We start from the raw sequence: 18,921 nt of genomic DNA, 5'->3' as shown, positions 1-18,921 counted from the left end.
TTTTCAACTTAAAAATTAGTAGATGACTCATCTATTTGGCAACACATTTAAAACTTGAAGTATTTATACAATTGTGAATTATATTAAAAAGATTTTATCTGGTATTGTGATTACAAATCTCAAATACATGATCAACGGCTATTTTTAATTTTGTAATTCCTGGTATATCCGAAATTAAAAAAGAAAAAAGAAAAAGGAAAAAGAGCCTTTTCTCAACGGTCACATTACACAAACAAACTGAAAAAGGAAATAAAATCCAAAAGCTATCAGAAAATTATATTTTTCCGTCGAGGTAAAAGGAAAAAAGAGGCGGAGACAAAAGACAAAAGATCTGAAGAAACGGAGGCGCGGTGATGTGTGCTGTGCTCTCAACCCCAGCACAACGCAGCCCGAAGACGAAGACCGACAGCGACCTCACGACGCCCTTCCATCCATGCCATTGTTTTTTCCGTCTCACTGCCCCACTGATAAACCCTAGTCTTCTCACACTCCGCTCTCAAAATCACTAGCACTTACTCATTGTCGTTTACACTTACCTGCACCCTCCGATCAATGAGAATTCAGTTGAAAATTTGAAGAATCTCTACGAATCGGAGTTCGAAATCGAGTGATGGAGTCGCTGCTGGAGCTCTGCGATTTAATCTCGCAGAATCCATCGCAATTTCCAGAAAAAATCGCCTGGATTTGCAGCCGGTGCCCGCCGGCGGAGTCTCTGTTATCTGGATCGCCAAGGGTTTCGAGGTCTCAGCTCCATGCCATTCTCACGGTCGCGCGATTGCTTTCCAAATGCCCGAATTCCAATCACGAAACTCCAAAATCGCTGGTTCTCGCGTTTTACCGGTCAATTCCTTCATCCTTTAATCCTAAGTTCTGGCCACAGGCATTCTCCTCCGAGGCCATTTCTTCATTCTTCAACGATTTCTTGAGTTACATGTCAAAAGCGGCGGAACAGTCTCCTGATTTCGCTTCCGACGTGGCTGGATTCACGGGGGAAATTGTGATTCAGACGATAATCAATGCTGATTCTAGTGTTTCCAGGGTTTTTCTGAAAGCGCTATGCACGAATTTCCCTCCGATTCTGCCTTCTGATGTGAATAAATTGATTTCTGTTCTTCTTGATCGGTTTGAAATTCCCGTGCCAAGCTCGCCAAGGGAGGTGATTTTGGCAACCCCTGATGCGGCTTCGGCTCAGAGCTCTCCCCTCAGTGTGAACCATTATCAGTCTCCGCGTGTTGAGGTCAGCATTATTTCAGCAGATTCATCTAGCAGTGCAGCTTCAAAAGATGATGGGTCATCGTCTAGGGGGATTGTGGTGAATGGGGACGGCAGCATTACATGGAGGAGTAATGGGGATTTATTTGGTGCCAGTCTTGGGTTCGCTGATGGTGACAGAGGTAGTGGGGTTGGCACCGCAGCTTACAAGAAAGCTGTGACATTTTTTGAGGAAGAGTCAGTGGAGAGTCTTGAAAAACAAGAGATTGTTTTTAAGCTGATTGGACATGTATTCAGTAAGGCATTGGATCCCCATCTGGTGGAGCAAGTGAGGGGGATGGCAAAGGATCAGCTCGAATCAATGCTTGCTTTTTTAAAGGTAAATAAAATTTAATAAACTTACAACAGCTTTGTACTTACATGGTTGTATGGGAAATAGGAAAGTGCTTAAAAAATCAGGGAAAAAGGTCAGGTTATGAATGTTTGCTGTGTCTGTGTTGAATGGGCAGATAAGGAAGCGTGATTGGTCAGAGCAAGGGCAGTTGCTGAAAGTTAGGATCAACAGGAAGTTGTCAGTTTACCAAGCTGCCACGATGTTGCAAATCAAGTCTCTGGCATCTCTTGACACAGAAGGGAAGTCATCAAAGAGATTGTTGCATGGAGCTCTTGCTCTGTTGATAGAGGCTGCGGAGGCATGTTTGTTCTCTGTGTGGCGGAAGTTGAGAGCTTGTGAAGAGCTTTTTAGCTGTTTGCTTTCTGGAATTTCTCAAGCAGCTGTTGCTCGTGGTGGACAGCTCCTCCGAGTTCTGCTCATTCGTTTTAAACCCCTTGTGCTGGCTACTTGTGCTCAGGTACATTCTCTCTTTTGTTGGATTAATACTCGTGATGATTGCATAGTTTCATAGTGCAGTATTTTTGTTGCCCCCTATTAATCAACTATGCACAGGCTGACACTTGGGCAAGCAGCCATGGAGGCATGTTTGAAAGTGTCATGAAAACATGCTGTGAGATAATTGAATTTGGATGGGCCAAAGACCGGTCTCCTGTGGACACTTTTATCATGGGACTGGCCACTAGTATTCGTGAACGAAATGATTATGATGAAGAGGTTAGTATAAGTAAATAGATCATTATAGCTGCTTTCATTATTGCTAATGTTTTATTCTTGTGGCTATTGTCATCTACAATATTGTTTCCATTTGATACATTGTCTCTTTAGCTAATATTTCGTGTTCTCCGCTTTGCTCCCGTGAAATATATTTCAAATCTCCTGTCTGAAGCAGTAAACCACCACTATCTTGCAACAACTTTCAGACCCATCAAGAAGCAAATAAGAACATTAGGTTCTTTGTGGACTCATGTACCTAAAACACGAATCTAGGTTCAACGGCTTTAGAACATTGTATTTTTCTAAACACTCTTTACACACTTTTTGATTTAGTCTTGCATCGGTTATAATTATTTGTTTTCACCCTCAATAGATTTTTGAATATAGATGTCTTCAAGGGTGAGGGTACTTTTAGACGGACATGAATCGTATTTTCTGTTGACATGTGGATTATAGTAGATTGATATTGCATTGCATTTAATACGGCAGTGGTTAAGTTGATACTGTTCTTTAGATGATAAATGTTTAAGGATATAGAAAGGAAACATCTTATTAGGCCATTAAGATACATCATGTCCATCTGAAAATATAGTTTAATTCAGGTCATCCTTAGGGAAATAAGTACGGCATTATTTGTTTGACATTTGTTTGTCATGGAAAATGGACTAGACTGTGGAACTACCGGAATCTCCATATGCATTTATAAGTAAGCTATTATTTAATTTACATTTTTTTGGGGACTGGAACAGCAATCTCATGTCTCATTATTTGTAAACTACTTAGTTACCTACTTCCCAAGCTAGTCTATCCCTAAGTTTGGGTTGGAAACCAAGATGTATGTGCTCGTAGTTTGATGTTTAAAATATTTTAGTAATTTACTTATGCCTTATGTGATAATGTTCTTGTGTGCTTTTCAGGATGGGAAAGGGAAGCTGACTGCTCCACCTGTACAGCTGAATGTCATACGTTTGTTAGCGGAGTTAAATGTTTCTGTTAGTAAGCCTGAAGTTGTTGACATGATTTTACCCCTATTTATTGAGAGTTTAGAAGAGGGCGATGCTTCAACACCAGGCTTATTGAGGCTTCGAGTATGTTCCTATCTTTTTAATGCAGAATATATCTGCATTTTTATCTTTAGGCTTCCTTACTATATCATCATTATAGAAAGGACTGTCAATAAAGAAAGGAAATGAGAATATTCTTACACCATCTCTGGAAAATAGTTTTTATCTTTTAACTGTGTTGTGCTAATGTTTCTTCATGCACTGTGTTCTCAACCTGCTTTTGTTGAGGTACTGCAGCTTCTTGATGCTGTTTCTCGCATGGCGACCTTAGGTTTTGAGAAGTCTTACCGCGAAGCTGTAGTGCTGATGACTCGGAGCTACTTGGGTAAACTCTCCAGTGTTGGTTCTGCAGAAAGTAAAACCCAGGTACCTGAAGCCACGACAGAACGTGTTGAGGTATGCTTTCACTTCTTATTATATTATTATGTAGTGTAAGTTGTGACAGAAGTATTTTTGAAATGGATGCTCACTGGTTGAATTACGCTTTAGACTTTACCAGCGGGATTCTTATTGATTGCGAGAGGGATTACTAGTAATAAATTGCGCTCGGATTATCGTCATCGATTGCTGTCATTGTGCTCAGATGTGGGCTTGGCGGCAGAGTCGAAAAGTGGAAGGTAAAGTCCGAAAGCAGTTAACTCGTTACAATGTTGTTGTTGTACTGGTAGCACCGTAACCTCGTAACTGTTAAAATCTATACTTCAGGAGTGGGGCTGATTTTCTTGGGCCACTGCTGCCTGCTGTGGCTGAAATATGTTCAGACTTTGATCCCACTGTAGATATGGAACCTTCACTCTTGAAGCTATTCCGAAACTTGTGGTTCTACATTGCTCTCTTTGGGTTAGCACCTCCAATACAAAAAACTCAGGGCATGAAAAAGTCAGTCTCAACTACACTTAATAGTGTAGGCAGCATGGGCACCACTGCCCTCCAGGCCGTGGGTGGACCATACATGTGGAATTCGTTATGGTCATCTGCTGTTCAGCGCATTTCTCAAGGGACCCCACCTCTGGTTAGTTGACCTAGGGACTGCTTTTATTCAAATTTTATGTCTTGTTATTGCCACCTTCATGGGGTTTGCCTTTTCTTTTGTGATATACATAAAGATAAGTGGACACTGTACTGTTTAACAATTCTTTTAGGAATCAATATGTCTGTGCTTATTCCATGTTATGGTTTAACTGTTGTCTTCTTACCTTTTAATTGCATTCATGGTTCTTGCCAGCATCTTGCAGATATATACTGTTAGCCGGCTTCAAGTCTTTTTGTCCTTGTGATGTGAATTGCTAGGCATGATATTGGTCTCTCTGTGGAGTTTTTTTTTGCACGTGAAAACAAAAATCAAATTGGATTCTATCTTGCTTAGATAGTCGACCTGGAAAATATGATGCTATTGCAGTACTTTATATTTATATTATGCAGATGATGTGTCTCTCTGCTCAAATTTATTTGTTGCAAATGGTGCTTGTACATTAAAGCCCTTTTTGTGGATTTAAGGATCTGGTGGGGAAGGAAAGGAAGGTAAATGAGGGAAATGTTGTGTGTGTGTTTCTACTCTGCATGTCATGAGAATTTTGGTATGGAATGTGCTTTTGGCAACATTTATGACTTCAGTCAAGCAGCTTAGACCCAATTTTATCTCATTATGGCTCAAATTGTCCATCCATCTGAGTAGAGATTTTAATCCATCATTCTGTTAACCCTCTGCTTAGCACTTGCAACCATATGCTGCAAATCAAGAAGTGAGAATATATCCAGGGTGCATAGGTGAGGGGTGCAGCTTACTTTATTGGTAGGATTCTTTGACCTTTGAATTGAAGAGGCTAGTTCGTTTTCCTAAATAGAGGAAGACTGAAGGAAACATATAATTTTCTATATCTTGCGTAAACAGAACTCCTTGCATCAGGTTGACTAGCACGGAGAGATTCTTATTACTTTTTGCTTGTTTTGTTCTATCATTATCACTTCCTTTATATCTCAGTAAGTATATTTTTCTACTTGATAAGCATTTCTTGAGTTCCGAGAGCAAAAATGTTTGTTTTAGGTTGTGAGCTCTGTGAAATGGCTTGAAGATGAATTGGAGCTTAATGCTCTACACAACCCAGGTAGTAGGCGAGGGAGTGGAAATGAGAAAGCTGCTGTGGGTCAAAGAGCTGCTCTTTCTGCTGCTCTAGGAGGGCGGGTGGAGGTTTCTGCAATGAGTACAATTTCAGGTCTAATCATGTTTTGCCTGTAACTGAAGGTTTTATATTTGTCAATCAGGAAATTTCATTTCTTTTTTGTTGCAAGACTACAAGGAGGGTTTAAGTCCTCAAAGATGGAGCCTATTTGTCTGACTTGTTCAGGTGTCAAAGCGACCTATCTTTTAGCTGTAGCATTTTTAGAGATAATACGGTTTAGTAGCAATGGTGGTATTCTAAATGGAGCCCCGAGTTCAACTGCTTCGCGAAGTGCTTTCAGCTGTGTCTTTGAATACCTGAGAAGTCCGAATCTTATGCCGGCTGTCTCCCAATGTTTGACTGCTATTGTTCATCAGGCATTTGAAACAGCATTAACTTGGCTGGTATTCTATCCTCCCTTCTTCTTTCTTCTTGTTTACAAGTGATATGTGCTAAAATTGGTTGCTGGTTCCTTGCGCTTGGACGGTTTAGTGCTCTTATGGAGTTAATACTCATCCTAGGTGAAGTGTGGAGAAAGAGATGGGGGAGTTATGATAATTCAACATTATCCGTGTTTGAAAATCTGGAGTGTCAATATTTTATATACTATGCATTTGTATTAATTTGTAAATATATTTCCTCTATATGTCATTATTTCTTCATCTAATTAGAGATATAATTTCTACATTTTTGACAATCTAAAATGAATAAATTATGCAAGTGGTTGCAACTTTTGGTAAAATAAAATTGCTTTTTTCACCTGAAGGAGAAAGAACTATATATTCTAATTGAAACTTTTATAGCATGTGACAGTCTTGGATTGCCAACATAGTAAACTCAATCATATTGGGGACTAGGCTTATCATCTTCCATCTATTTTCACGCACACTAGGACGTGTTACAAGCACGATTCTCTCTTTTAGGGCAATAGACAGGTAAAAAAATTGCTATTGGCATGATATAATTGGTGAAATGCCAAAAACATTAAGAGTATGCAGATATCTTCTGAAACATGCCGATTATGTCACATATCTATCTTGGCAGAAAGCATGAATTAGAGTGCACTTGTAACTTTGTGAGGCAAATTAGTTAACAATTTTGATTTAATTATTTGATCTGTTTGCCTCCTCCTCTTAGTATGTTTCTGTGTTCTGTTACCTTCCTAGGTGTCTTTTTCCAAAATATAATGTTCTCGCAACTTGCTGCAGGAGGATCGAGCATCTGAGACTGGGCCTCAAGCTGAAGTCAGAGAGTCTACTCTCTCTATCCATGCCTGTTTCCTCATAAAAAACTTGTCTCAAAGGGATGAGCATGTACGAGATATCTCTGTTAGTTTATTAACTCAACTTAGAGATAAATTTCCTCAGGTAACAGTGCACTATGTTTTGTACTGTCTTTTGCTTCTGGTTCACATTCCAAGAGCACTTTTAAATGGTCTATATGACTTGCAGATTTTGTGGAATTCATCATGTCTGGATTCTCTGCTACTCTCAATGCATAATGATCCACCACCTGCAGTAGTGACTGATCCTGCTTATGTTTCCAATGTCCGTTCTTTGTACCAAAAGATTGTTCGGGAATGGATTGTTGTTTCGCTTTCACATGCTCCATGCACTAGCCAAGGTCTTCTTCAGGTTTGTCTCCTTATGGACTGGAATTCATTCCAAGTTATTTCACTTTCCTTCTTTGTTGTTTATCTTCATTATTTTCTCTTGTTTGTTGGAATATCTAGCAGTTTGCTTAATTGCTTGTACCTTTTCTGTATTCTAGAATTTCTTCCTTCAGAAGATGTGCTGTTGGTTATGCTGTGAAAGTTGAGCTTTTTATATTGTTTTTCTTCTTTATTATCATATCCAATATATATTGGCAGTAAGCTGTTTTTATCATCAATTATGCATGAATACCTATTTCGAGGGCCACAAGTTTAACATTGATGTCGGATCATATTCTGGAGAGAATAATCTTAATGCACATGCATTCATGCAAAAGGAATTACTGAACTTGTATTATGAGGTACAGTAAGAAACTGGCTAGGTTGAACTTCTGTCGCCGTCAAAATGTTTTCCTATTCACTTTTAGTTCCTACTATAATATTTGGGTTTACTTCCACCCAATCTGATACTCGCATGCTATCCGTGCTTCTTTTAGAAGCCCTGTCAAGTGCTATAATTCATACCATCAATACAGTTTTTGTCTCCGGTTGAGAAGTATACCCCCTTTTCTGGATGATCATTGATACACGATAATGTTTGTGACTTGCATGTATATATATCGAGTTCCCAGAAAATGCTCTTTGAACTCTATGTTGTAATCATACCATTAGATATAAAAGTTGTAAATCAGTTTTGTTCAAATTTATGTGTTCAGCTGAATTATTTGTTGTTTCAGCTTGTTAATGAGATGAGCTCTGTGGCTTTGTGCTTCTCTGTTAATATTGTTAAATTCTGTAATCTCTTACAAATTGATATGCAATGAACCAAGTTGTTAAGTGCTGCTGAGATGATAATTATTTGATTTGTAGCCTTTATCTATCAGCAGTTGTATATTCTAGCCCTTTAAGCGGTCATCAACAAAAAGTGCTTTGCTGAATTTGCTATGAGGATATCAGCTCCTTTTCTTAATACTAAGCATTTGTATTCTCATTCTCTTTCAAAGTTTCTCTTTGATTGGTCCCAAATGCAAAAGGAGGGATTAAAATTTTGTTGCCTGGAAATGCATTATACCTTCAACTTCTTATTCAAAAGCTACGGTACTCAGGAAAACCTTTGCAAGGCTAACACATGGCAGAGAACACAGCCTACAGCTGACGTGGTTTCTCTTTTGTCTGAGATAAGGATTGGCACGGGTAAAAATGATTGTTGGATTGGTACAAAAACTGCAAATATTCCTGCAGTCATGGCTGCTGCTGCTGCAGCTTCCGGAGGAAACTTGAAACTTACAGATGCATTTAACTTGGAGGTTCTTGGTACTGGTATGGTCAGTGCTACGGCAAAGTGCAACCATGCTGGAGAAATTGCTGGCATGAGAAGGCTGTATGAGAGCATTGGTGGTTTATCCACTGGTGGTCTCAGTCTTGACCTTCCATTTTTGGGGTCCTCTGCACAACCTCCTCAACCCAAAAATGAATCCTTTAATGAGATATTGCTTAACAAATTTGTAAGGCTCCTTCAGAAGTTTGTAAATATTGCAGAGAAAGGTGAAGAAGTAGATAAAAAGTTATTCCGTGAGACATGTTCTCAAGCTACTGCCTTGCTTCTATCGAATCTGGTAAAAATACTATTCCTTTATATAATCAATTGTGTATTAATCAACTAGCTACTTTAAATTTTTATTTTTGTTTTATACGTGATATAACATACTTTTTCAGGATTCAGATCCAAAATCAAACATTGAGAGCTTTTCGCAACTTCTACGCCTTCTTTGCTGGTGTCCAGCTTACATAACCACTCCTGATGCCATGGAGACTGGCGTGTATATCTGGACCTGGTTAGTTTCTGCTGCTCCTCAGCTGGGATCTCTTGTCCTTGCTGAGCTTGTAGATGCATGGTTGTGGACAATAGATACCAAGCGAGGCCTTTTTGCGTCTGACATAAGGTGCGCTGGGCCTTCTGCAAAGTTGAGGCCCCACCTTGCTCCCGGAGAGCCTGAACCACAGCCTGAGAAGGACCCAGTAGAACAGATAATGGCTCATAGGCTGTGGCTTGGATTCATTATTGATCGGTTTGAAGTAAGTATCGATTATAGAGTGTTGTATGCTTTCTTTAGGACACTGCCTTCTGCTTTTACCCTGGTCCAAATGTTATTCTATGATTGTCTGCTACATGTACTCACACAGATGCTTGAAGTTGAAAATGTTGCATATTGCTGACTTCATTTGTTGTTACCAATCTTCTTGTTGTGGGTTCTTTGTGCCATGCATGAACATAATATAAACATTGATCTATTTGCTTTTGTAATTTCATCATCACTTCAGGTAGTTCGTCATGATAGTGTTGAACAGCTTTTGCTACTTGGTCGGATGTTACAAGGGACAACAAAACTCCCTTGGAAATTTTCACGGCATCCAGCTGCTACAGGAACTTTCTTCACTTTTATGCTTTTTGGCCTAAAATTTTGCTCGTGCCGAACACAAGGGAACCTTCAGAACTTCAGATCAGGGCTTCAATTGCTGGAAGATAGAATATATAGGTATGACCTATAAGCAGAAATATAATTCAGTTATAATGTGCATTTGATCACCTGTAGTCTCATGTAAATTTTATAAATTTACATGTCCAATGGTCTGTGTTTGGATGTCATGATGCCTGAGTGGATATTCCACCGCAGAACTCGCACATTAAGTGATGTGAGCAGTGAGCTTGTTGCTTGTTAAATGCTTTTCTGACTTGTGTGTACATGCACAGAATGGACACACTTTTATCTGAGATGAGCCTAATTGGGGCAACCTAGGGATGTGCCCCCAGCAAACTATCCATGGAGCAGACCTAGACACAAGTAATGCAAATCATAGCGATTGAGCTTCTAATTCAATTTCCATTACTGATTTCAAATCATAACAATTGAGCTTCTAGTTCAATTTCCACTACTGATTTCAAATCACAACAATTGAACTTCAAAAATTGAGCTTCTAATTCAATTTCCATTACTGATTTCAAATCATAACAATTGAGCTTCTAGTTCAATTTCCATTACTGATTTCAAATCACAACAATGGAACTTCTAGTTCAATTTTCATTACTGATTTAGAGGATGAGGAAAAAAGAAAAAAAGAAAAGAGAATTATCGTTTACAGGCGATTGGCTGCTACAGATGACATTTACCTTCAAGAGTGTTTTTTTTCCCCAGACGTTCACACTAGTGCGTCTATTTTGTTAACCTCAGTTGAAAGAAGTAGTGCCCGTGGTCTTTATTCTGTTGGTGTGATAGATTTCCTTTTTAGAGTATTCCTCACGTATCATTTTTTTTGGCAACAAGAATTGGCAGATTAACTATTTTTTGTTCAATATATCCGACACGTATGATTATATGCCTTTTAATGGGTATTGTCCTGATACTTAACTTTCATATCTGTTTTAGATACTGAATCCCTTGTTTTAATGGGCAAGATCACTGTAATTATCGAGCACTTCAGTTATCTCCCATACATATATCATTTTGCGAAGAATATCTGTAACATTAAAATTTGTCTTCTTGATATTTTACTAGTTAGATTAATGATTGAAGTTTATTTTTCTCTGAATACTCTGGTTTATTTTCTTTTTGGCGATTAACAGGGCCTCCTTAGGGTGGTTTGCACATGAACCTGAATGGTATGATTTGAATAACAAATATTTTGCTCAGGCTGAAGCTCAATCTGTTTCATTATTTGTCCATCATCTTTTAAATGAACGAGGGGATGTGGATCAGCTTGATCAGAGAGCAGGGGTAAATGAAAATGGTAGCTCTATAAATGATGTGGTAAGATATCGTACTGGAGGTCTTGATGTGTCCCTAAATTGTCCAAAATCTGTTTATCTCAGGAAGTTATTTCTACTTTTATGGATTTCTTTATGAGGTTTAGAAAATGAGTCTTATATCCTGCAGAAGGATCAGTATCACCCTGTCTGGGGTCAGATGGGGAATTATGCTTCTGGACGAGAGAAGCGGAGGCAGTTACTGCTGATGCTATGCCAGCATGAAGCTGACAGACTTGAGGTGTGGGCTCAACCAGTTGGACCAAAGTAATCATTATAAACTTTTTCATATTATCTTAGTTTTCTTCTCCTTTGATTTTGGCCATCCTATTTGAGTATCTATCATCTTCTCTAATGTTGTATTCAGAGAAATTGCTTCTCGGCTTAAAATCAGCACTGAAAAATGGATAGAATTTGCAAGGACTGCGTTTTCTGTTGATCCTCGTATTGCTCTATCATTGGCTGCAAGATTTCCAGCGAATTCTGCTCTGAAGGGTGAAATCACCCAACTAGTTCAAGTATGTTGAGTTAAAGATGAAACTTGCTAGCTCAGCATATTCATGTGGTAACAGTATTTTTGACATAAGAAAGTGCTGGAATTAATGCCTTCAAGTTTCCGGATATGGGTCCTGTTGATTGTTATAGTCTATTCATGTTTGGCGCTTTTAATACTTTCACTATGAATAAAATTCTATTTTTGATATTTGAATAATGAACTAACTCCTTAACTGAAAGACTTTCCGTGGATTTTCATGTTAAAACATCCATGTAAATTTTTGTGGTTTTATTTTCTTCCTATATGTTTTTTGTTTTGAACACCTTTTGACTCACTCATTGATTTTCCTTTCATAGTCACATATACTGGAGATCCGCTCCATTCCAGAAGCTTTGCCTTATTTTGTCACCCCGAAAGCAGTGGATGAGAATTCGACATCTTTGCAACAATTGCCGCACTGGGCAGCTTGTTCAATTACACAAGCTTTGGAGTTCCTTACTCCAGCTTATAAAGGTCACCCACGAGTCATGGCTTATGTTCTCAGAGTGTTGGAATCCTATCCGCCTGAGAGAGTGACGTTTTTCATGCCTCAGCTGGTCCAGGCATTAAGATATGATGACGAGGTTGGTTCTAGATTTGACATGATTATGTTTTTCTTATCATTTTAAAAATAATCTGGCTATGTGAAGATGTCAGATCTACTATAACTGGAATTAATTCATAAAAATATTCTGGAGCTAGTCTTCATTGTATTTTTTGTGGTGCGGTTAATGTTTGTCACAACTTGGAGCATGCTTGATGTTGTAAAAGATTATGAATAAATCTTTGTAGCTTCATAGAAAATAAGTTTTGCTTGATATACCGAATTTAACTGGCAAAGAAGTAATAGAAAGAAACATCTTATTTGAGGTGTGTTGCATTTTGTAGCCTCAGCATCTTACCGCTTGTACTTAGTTCCAAATAATGAGGATTGGTAAAATAAATTTTAGAATATCCTAATGGAACTTTTTCTTTTGTTGGTGGCCAACTCCAATTTGCAGAAGTTGGTTGAGGGATACTTGCTTAGAGCTGCTCAAAGGAGTGATATTTTTGCCCATATATTGATATGGCATTTACAGGTGAAAGAAATTCACTTCCATTGAGTAATTGATTTATGAAATATCAACACAGTTTGTTTTATGCACTGTAGGGATGCATACATATGACAAATATTTTGTGGTTTTGCAGGGTGAGACATGTGTTCCTGAATCGGGGAAAGACGCAGCTTCTACCACGGTATACACAGTAAATTGTTTAAAACAACATAGAAAGATGAAAATATGTGTCTTCGTAATTGCTTATTTCTGGTAATTGGTTGTGGCGCCCATTCCTAGTTGGTGCTAATTAAATTACTAATGGAAATTTTTTCTGCATGTTTCTCTGCTTTTCTGCATCTTTTTACAATTTTTGTTGTAAGTTGATTCTAATTTAAAAAAGAATCCATTTACGCTATTACGATGATATTACTATGAACTATCATCGTAATACACTTTTGTAGGTTATATTGTGTCTTTCCAGAAAAAGATATAATGATTCTCTGCAGAATAATCTTTGGCTTGTTGATGTCAAGCTATGGCTAAATTCTGACTCACTATTTATTCCTGTGTCTGTATCTGAAGATTGTTGATATTTCGTGATTGATATTAAAACCTACTCAGTGTACTTTCTGTTATTGGAGCCTTTTCATTTCACTTTATTTTGGTAGAATAATTTTTGCTGGATGATGAATACTCTTGTAGAAAATGAAGCGCTATAGTAATGATGTATTGGTTTTTATAGACTTATAGATAATCCAAATTCCTGTGAAACCTCCCTTGTAATTCTCCTGTTCCCCTTCATCCACCCATATTTCCTCTCATAATATAGTCCTATGTCCTTAGGGGAAAAGTCAATGTTCTTTCACATGACTTCTGATTGTGGGCATTTCTACACACATGAATCCATGTTTTGCACATTTTAAAGTAGTTAATGGCAACTTGTCTGAGAATCACTGTGTCTGAACCCAAAGCATCAAATATTTGTCTGGTATACCTGTGAGGTTGCATCTCGAGACCATCTTAATGAACATATATATTTTAGCACCCATGACTCCCTGTTATTTATTTGGAAGGCCCCTTGCATTCTTGTTGAGATGTTTCAGTTATTTCTCCTAGGAATATGGTTACATATCTTTTCAGCTGGTTTTAGTCACTGTTAAATGACAATGCTGAATTAACGGTGCTCAAAACTGAATTCCTCATGCAGCAATGTAAATGTATACTTTTCATGTCATAATTTCTATTTAGTTCTAATTAGAAGCTTTTAGTGTCACAAAGTTTTTTTGTTATGCATATTGGTTCGTGCTAGTTATTTTTGGGTGCTATTTTCCTCTCCTTGTAGAATAACTCGTTTCAAGCACTACTTCCGGTTGTCAGACAACGAATTGTTGATGGTTTCAACCCCAAAGCATTTGATGTGTTTCAAAGAGAATTTGATTTCTTTGACAAGGTTACATCAATATCTGGTGTCCTGTTTCCACTTCCAAAGGAGGAAAGGAGAGCTGGCATAAGAAGGTATTCTTTCGGGGGTTTTTCTTTGGAAAGTGTGCTTGCTGACTTACGATATCTTGCTCATTTCCAATCTAAAACCATGATTATTATTTCTTGAACTGGAATAGGGAATTGGAGAAAATTCGAGTGGAAGGAGATGATTTATACCTACCTACTGCTCCTAATAAACTTGTTAGGGGTATTCAGGTTGATAGTGGAATCCCTTTGCAATCAGCAGCAAAAGTTCCTATAATGATCACATTCAATGTGGTGGACCGGGATGGGGATCCCAAAGATATAAAGCCCCAAGCTTGCATTTTCAAGGTACGTAAACATATTTTCAGGACAGATGACGTTTTACATCTAAAGCTTACCTGAGGGAGCGGAGAAAACTCCCATTTATTTTTGTGTCATGCCTGAGCTTCTGAATAGAAAGCTTGTGCATGTCCAAGCTTCTACTGAACTTGTTAGTGCACTTCCGGGGTGAGTTAGCCAAAAGCTTGGCATGCTGGGTTATGGAAGTACTCCTATTCATGTATTCACCTGGTTTCCCCTTCCATTAGGGTAGGCAGTTTAGATAATACTGGAAAAGGGCTGATGAACTAGGAGCTGTGAAAAGATCTTGCAGCGAAGGAAAGGATATAAACTGACAAGCGCTTGATGGGTGGCTGTGTATCAGCTCTCAAGCTTTGGCTCTAGTATTGTGTGGGAACATCCATTTTATATCTTATGTCAATGGTCCTTGTGGTCTTGGGACCATTTAGACACTTTAAGAGCCTTATATCTTTTGATGCAATGCATTATTTATGTGCTTCATAACATTACCATTATCAGATACCTCATATCTGTGTCTTGTCAAATCTTACATTTGATATCTGGTGTGTTTAAATTTGAATAGTAACATTCCCTTGAACAGTAAATTTGAACAGATACCATTCTGACATTCCCTTGCCTCGAGGATGTCTCATTGTTCAACAGTAATTTTGATTAGATGGGTACAAGAGGACTGTGTTTCTAATTCACAGAGGAAAATTTGAATTCAACTTTCCTGCAAAACTCTGTTTGTAATAGGCTAAGAATATATATATATATATATATATATATATTGTACTAGGCTAAATATACTTTGCTGTTTGTTTTTTGATGGTGTGCTGATTTATTTCTAGGATTGAGAAAGTAAGCTACATATGCTTTTACCTATGACCTTTATTTGCATCATAATGCATATTTTCTCTTCAAAATGTGTGATACATGGCCTGATGAAGAGGGGTCTGGATCTAGGTTGGGGATGATTGCCGACAGGACGTTCTTGCTTTGCAAGTTATTTCTCTTTTGAAAGACATCTTTGAAGCTGTTGGCCTTAATCTCTATTTGTTTCCTTATGGAGTACTCCCAACTGGCCCAGAAAGAGGAATTATTGAGGTATGTCGCCGTCTTTACTTAGGTCGTTTTTATTACTGAAACCACCATCAGGTCACTCTCACTCTCAAGTGCTATTATATAATTGGTTTTTCACAAATCTAATTTTGGTCTTTTGTCATGTATCTGAAATTTATTATTTGATTTTTCACAACCTTGTCTGATGTATCCAAACTTCACCCTGGCGTCCGGTTGTATTATCTTTCTTATTTAGTTCCCTCTGCTGTCATATTGGTTCACTAATGTGTCATCTCATCTTTTAAATAAATCCATTGGGCTAACCAGAGATCCTGTTGTATGGTATATTACTTACTATTGCTTGCTTACAAAGGTCTCGTACAAACATCTGAAATGAACTGTATCAGGAGGGGGCAAAAGAAGCAGGCGAGATATGTTTTTAACGGTTGGTATTAGGCAGTAAAGTTTTTTCAACTTTGAAAAAGCGGAACTCCAGTTTTTTCAGATTTTAACGTCTTCTGCATTCTTATACGGGCTACTCTTTTTTGATCTATGATATAATGTGGGGGCACCGAAAAGGAAATCTTTAATAGAAATGATTGTTTAAACGTGTGATGCTCGAATGAGTATCAGGAAAAAGTACATTGCTGGTTGTGTAAACACCATTTTGTTGACAAGTTGCGGAGGGTGTCATGGGACCACTTGTCAGAAGAGTGTCAAAGGATCACGGGGATGAGCTAAACTGGGGTTTAGTTGTTGAAGTTTGACTCTTAGATTTCATACTGAGCATATGCAAATGTTTGACTTATGTGTTTGTTGGTCTACAATTCTAGATGAATGTAAAGTTTGGTGTTGTTTTTCATTATGCAAGTTGAGTAAGGTGAATGTAAGAACTTTGACTCTGTATGATGTGTAGCATGCCATATTTTGTTGAATTTGTTTTCTGCATTGGGCTCTGAAGAATGTTTTATCTGCATTTTCTGCATTGCCGTATTCTTTCAAGGCCATTCAGTCTATTGTTTGTGCGGAGTTTCCACGTAAAATTCCTTCATCCTTTCTGCTTGGCAGGTTGTGCCCAATTCACGAAGCAGAAGTCAGATGGGTGAGACCACTGATGGTGGTCTATATGAGATTTTCCAGCAGGACTTTGGGCCTGTTGGTTCACCGAGCTTCGAAACTGCTCGTGAGAATTTCCTCATTAGCAGTGCTGGATATGCAGTTGCTAGCCTCTTGCTTCAACCAAAGGATAGACATAATGGGAATCTTTTGTTTGACAAGTAAGCAGTTTAGTATGCAGCATGGTTTATTGATGTCTGAGACCACAAAACAGATTAACTTGGTTACAATTTGCTTACCTGTACATGGTTCTCTGTGCTCCTTTTAGTTGCCTGTGGTCCTGATATGGTTTATGGTCCGGATCTGGTTTGCCAAATAAAGTGGGAAATTTAATCTCGTTAGTACACACCTGACCCACCCCACCCCACCCTCCAATTGCAACCCGTAACTACTGTATGGACAGTTCAGTTATCTTTCTGCTTTATTGTGTGCTTCATACGCCTTACATGCTATACCTATTACCAAAGAGTTCTGAGTGTCCCGTGATCTTGCCTGTTTCTTACCACCAAGTGATCTTTGCTGATCCACATCCTCCTGCTATCCAGAGTGAAGATAATTGGGTGAAGGGTTAAATACGTTGCTTGATGTGAATAGTGATTCATATAATCTGGTAAATAGTTGATTATTAGCCTCACGAGCTCACTTTTCTAGCATGACAGATTATGCTGTTTCAGTTGTGCGCTTGACTGTTCTATAAAACTTTCACATCTTGATCAAAAAAATTTTCTCCTCTCAAGCGTTTCTTTGAGTGAAATTGATTGAAACCTGGTCACATCACTGACACCAGAGTCTAAGCTAATATAAGTTAATTGTTTGTGAATGCAGTGTAGGCAGGCTTGTTCATATTGATTTTGGTTTTATTTTGGAAACTTCACCTGGGGGAAACATGCGATTTGAAAGTGCCCACTTCAAACTGAGTCATGAGATGACTCAATTACTTGATCCATCCGGGGTGATGAAAAGTGAGACATGGTACCAATTTGTGAGGTAAGAAACATAGTTCCTCACTGAACAATGTAATTATTTATGGCTCATTTTGCCATATTGGCCTTGTGCAATTATTTTTACATGATGTGGTTATGAAGCCTATTAGTTTTATCTTTCCTTATGCAGCTTGTGTGTGAAGGGTTACCTTGCTGCACGCCGCTATATGGATGGGATCATAAATACAGTCTTATTGATGATGGACAGTGGATTGCCTTGCTTCAGCAGGGGTGATCCTATTGGAAATCTACGCAAGAGATTTCATCCTGAAATGAGCGAGCGTGAGGCAGCCAATTTTATGATTCGTACATGCACAGATGCCTACAATAAGTGGACAACAGCTGGTTACGATTTGATTCAGTATCTGCAACAGGGCATTGAAAAATGAGGCAGCACCTCAGTTTAGTTGCCATCAGTTGTACATTTTGATCTCTTGTAATTTTTTCACTGCATGTATCTTGTAGCCGAGGGAAGAGGGGAGCGAAAATAGCAGAAACAGTAGGTGCTATTTTCGTGGGGGATCACCGCTACCGTAGTTGGGATGTGCGAGCAATTGTTTAGATAGAACAAAGAAACATGAATATGAGCTGCTTATGTGTGGTGGGATTCCCTCGATTTGTAAAAGTATAGGGTTTAGCTATATTTTATCCATCAAAATTGAAAGCTCATCTAAGTAAAAACATGCAAAATCAATATGAACAGGGAAAGCTTCTCATGGAGTGAGTGGCTGGTTGGAACTAGTAGAGCTCATATAAGGTGTAGTCAGTGTGTATTATATGTAGGTTTTGGTGTACACGACTGTTGTGGTTTGCTGTGCTTCTCAAGTTGAGTACACAAGATAAAATTGTCTCATCAATCAATCTCTTCAGGGTGATGATTATTTGTTTTTAATTTTCATGTGGAACTGGAAGTCATTATTCAAGAGTTGTACCCAATGGGCAAGACATTCCTTGGAGCTTTTGGTATTTACATCGATCTCGGATCGCTTCAAAATCTTAATTTTCAGGGTGAATTTATAACGGGGCATTTTTAATATTTAATATAATTATAAATATATTTTTATTATTTAAAAAATTATAAATATATATTTGAGTTAATTGTCGCCTATAATGTACTGTCATGGAAAATATTTGCTATATGATTATTAATTTTAAGATGTATTTTGTAATTTTTTCAAATAATGAATAGGTATTTATAATTATGATAAATTCTAAAAAAATCTCGTAATTTATCATAATTTTTTATTTGTAATGAACGCGATTATTTTGAAGTCTTTGTAAAGCTTAAAAATGTGAAAATATGAATAAGCGGTAAGATTTATTGCAACTTTTCCCCACGGCTTTGTCCTGCGTAAGAATAATATATATATATCTATATATGTATGG

General features: G+C 38.0%; 1 protein-coding gene across 2 annotated transcripts; it reads left to right on the top strand.

Moving 5' to 3' along the window:
* The first annotated feature begins 270 nt into the window (after positions 1-270).
* On the top strand, positions 271-18,392 carry LOC105169619 (phosphatidylinositol 4-kinase alpha 1). Of its 2 annotated transcripts, XM_011090065.3 has the most exons (26): positions 271-1,591; positions 1,722-2,063; positions 2,159-2,320; positions 3,238-3,408; positions 3,622-3,780; positions 3,874-4,001; positions 4,090-4,396; positions 5,429-5,597; positions 5,730-5,947; positions 6,752-6,910; positions 6,995-7,177; positions 8,301-8,810; positions 8,911-9,270; positions 9,517-9,731; positions 10,817-11,000; positions 11,127-11,263; positions 11,364-11,514; positions 11,849-12,115; positions 12,533-12,610; positions 12,720-12,767; positions 13,911-14,083; positions 14,188-14,383; positions 15,341-15,481; positions 16,505-16,713; positions 17,378-17,539; positions 17,666-18,392. In XM_011090065.3, exons 1-26 carry the CDS (start codon positions 611-613, stop codon positions 17,922-17,924), a joined length of 6,069 nt encoding a protein of 2,022 aa, XP_011088367.1. In that variant the 5' UTR covers positions 271-610; the 3' UTR covers positions 17,925-18,392. The 2 variants fall into 2 exon arrangements, with proteins under 2 accessions (XP_011088367.1, XP_020551877.1); XM_020696218.2 differs by having other exon boundaries at positions 6,752-7,177.
* The last annotated feature ends 529 nt before the right edge of the window (positions 18,393-18,921 follow it).

This window comes from Sesamum indicum, linkage group LG8 (genome assembly GCF_026168435.1).
Source record: "Sesamum indicum cultivar Baizhima isolate 11 linkage group LG8, ASM2616843v1, whole genome shotgun sequence".
NCBI classification, from domain to species: Eukaryota; Viridiplantae; Streptophyta; class Magnoliopsida; order Lamiales; family Pedaliaceae; genus Sesamum; species Sesamum indicum.
Note: the sequence above shows the minus strand (reverse complement) of the source record. Positions and strands in the feature narration are given on the sequence as shown.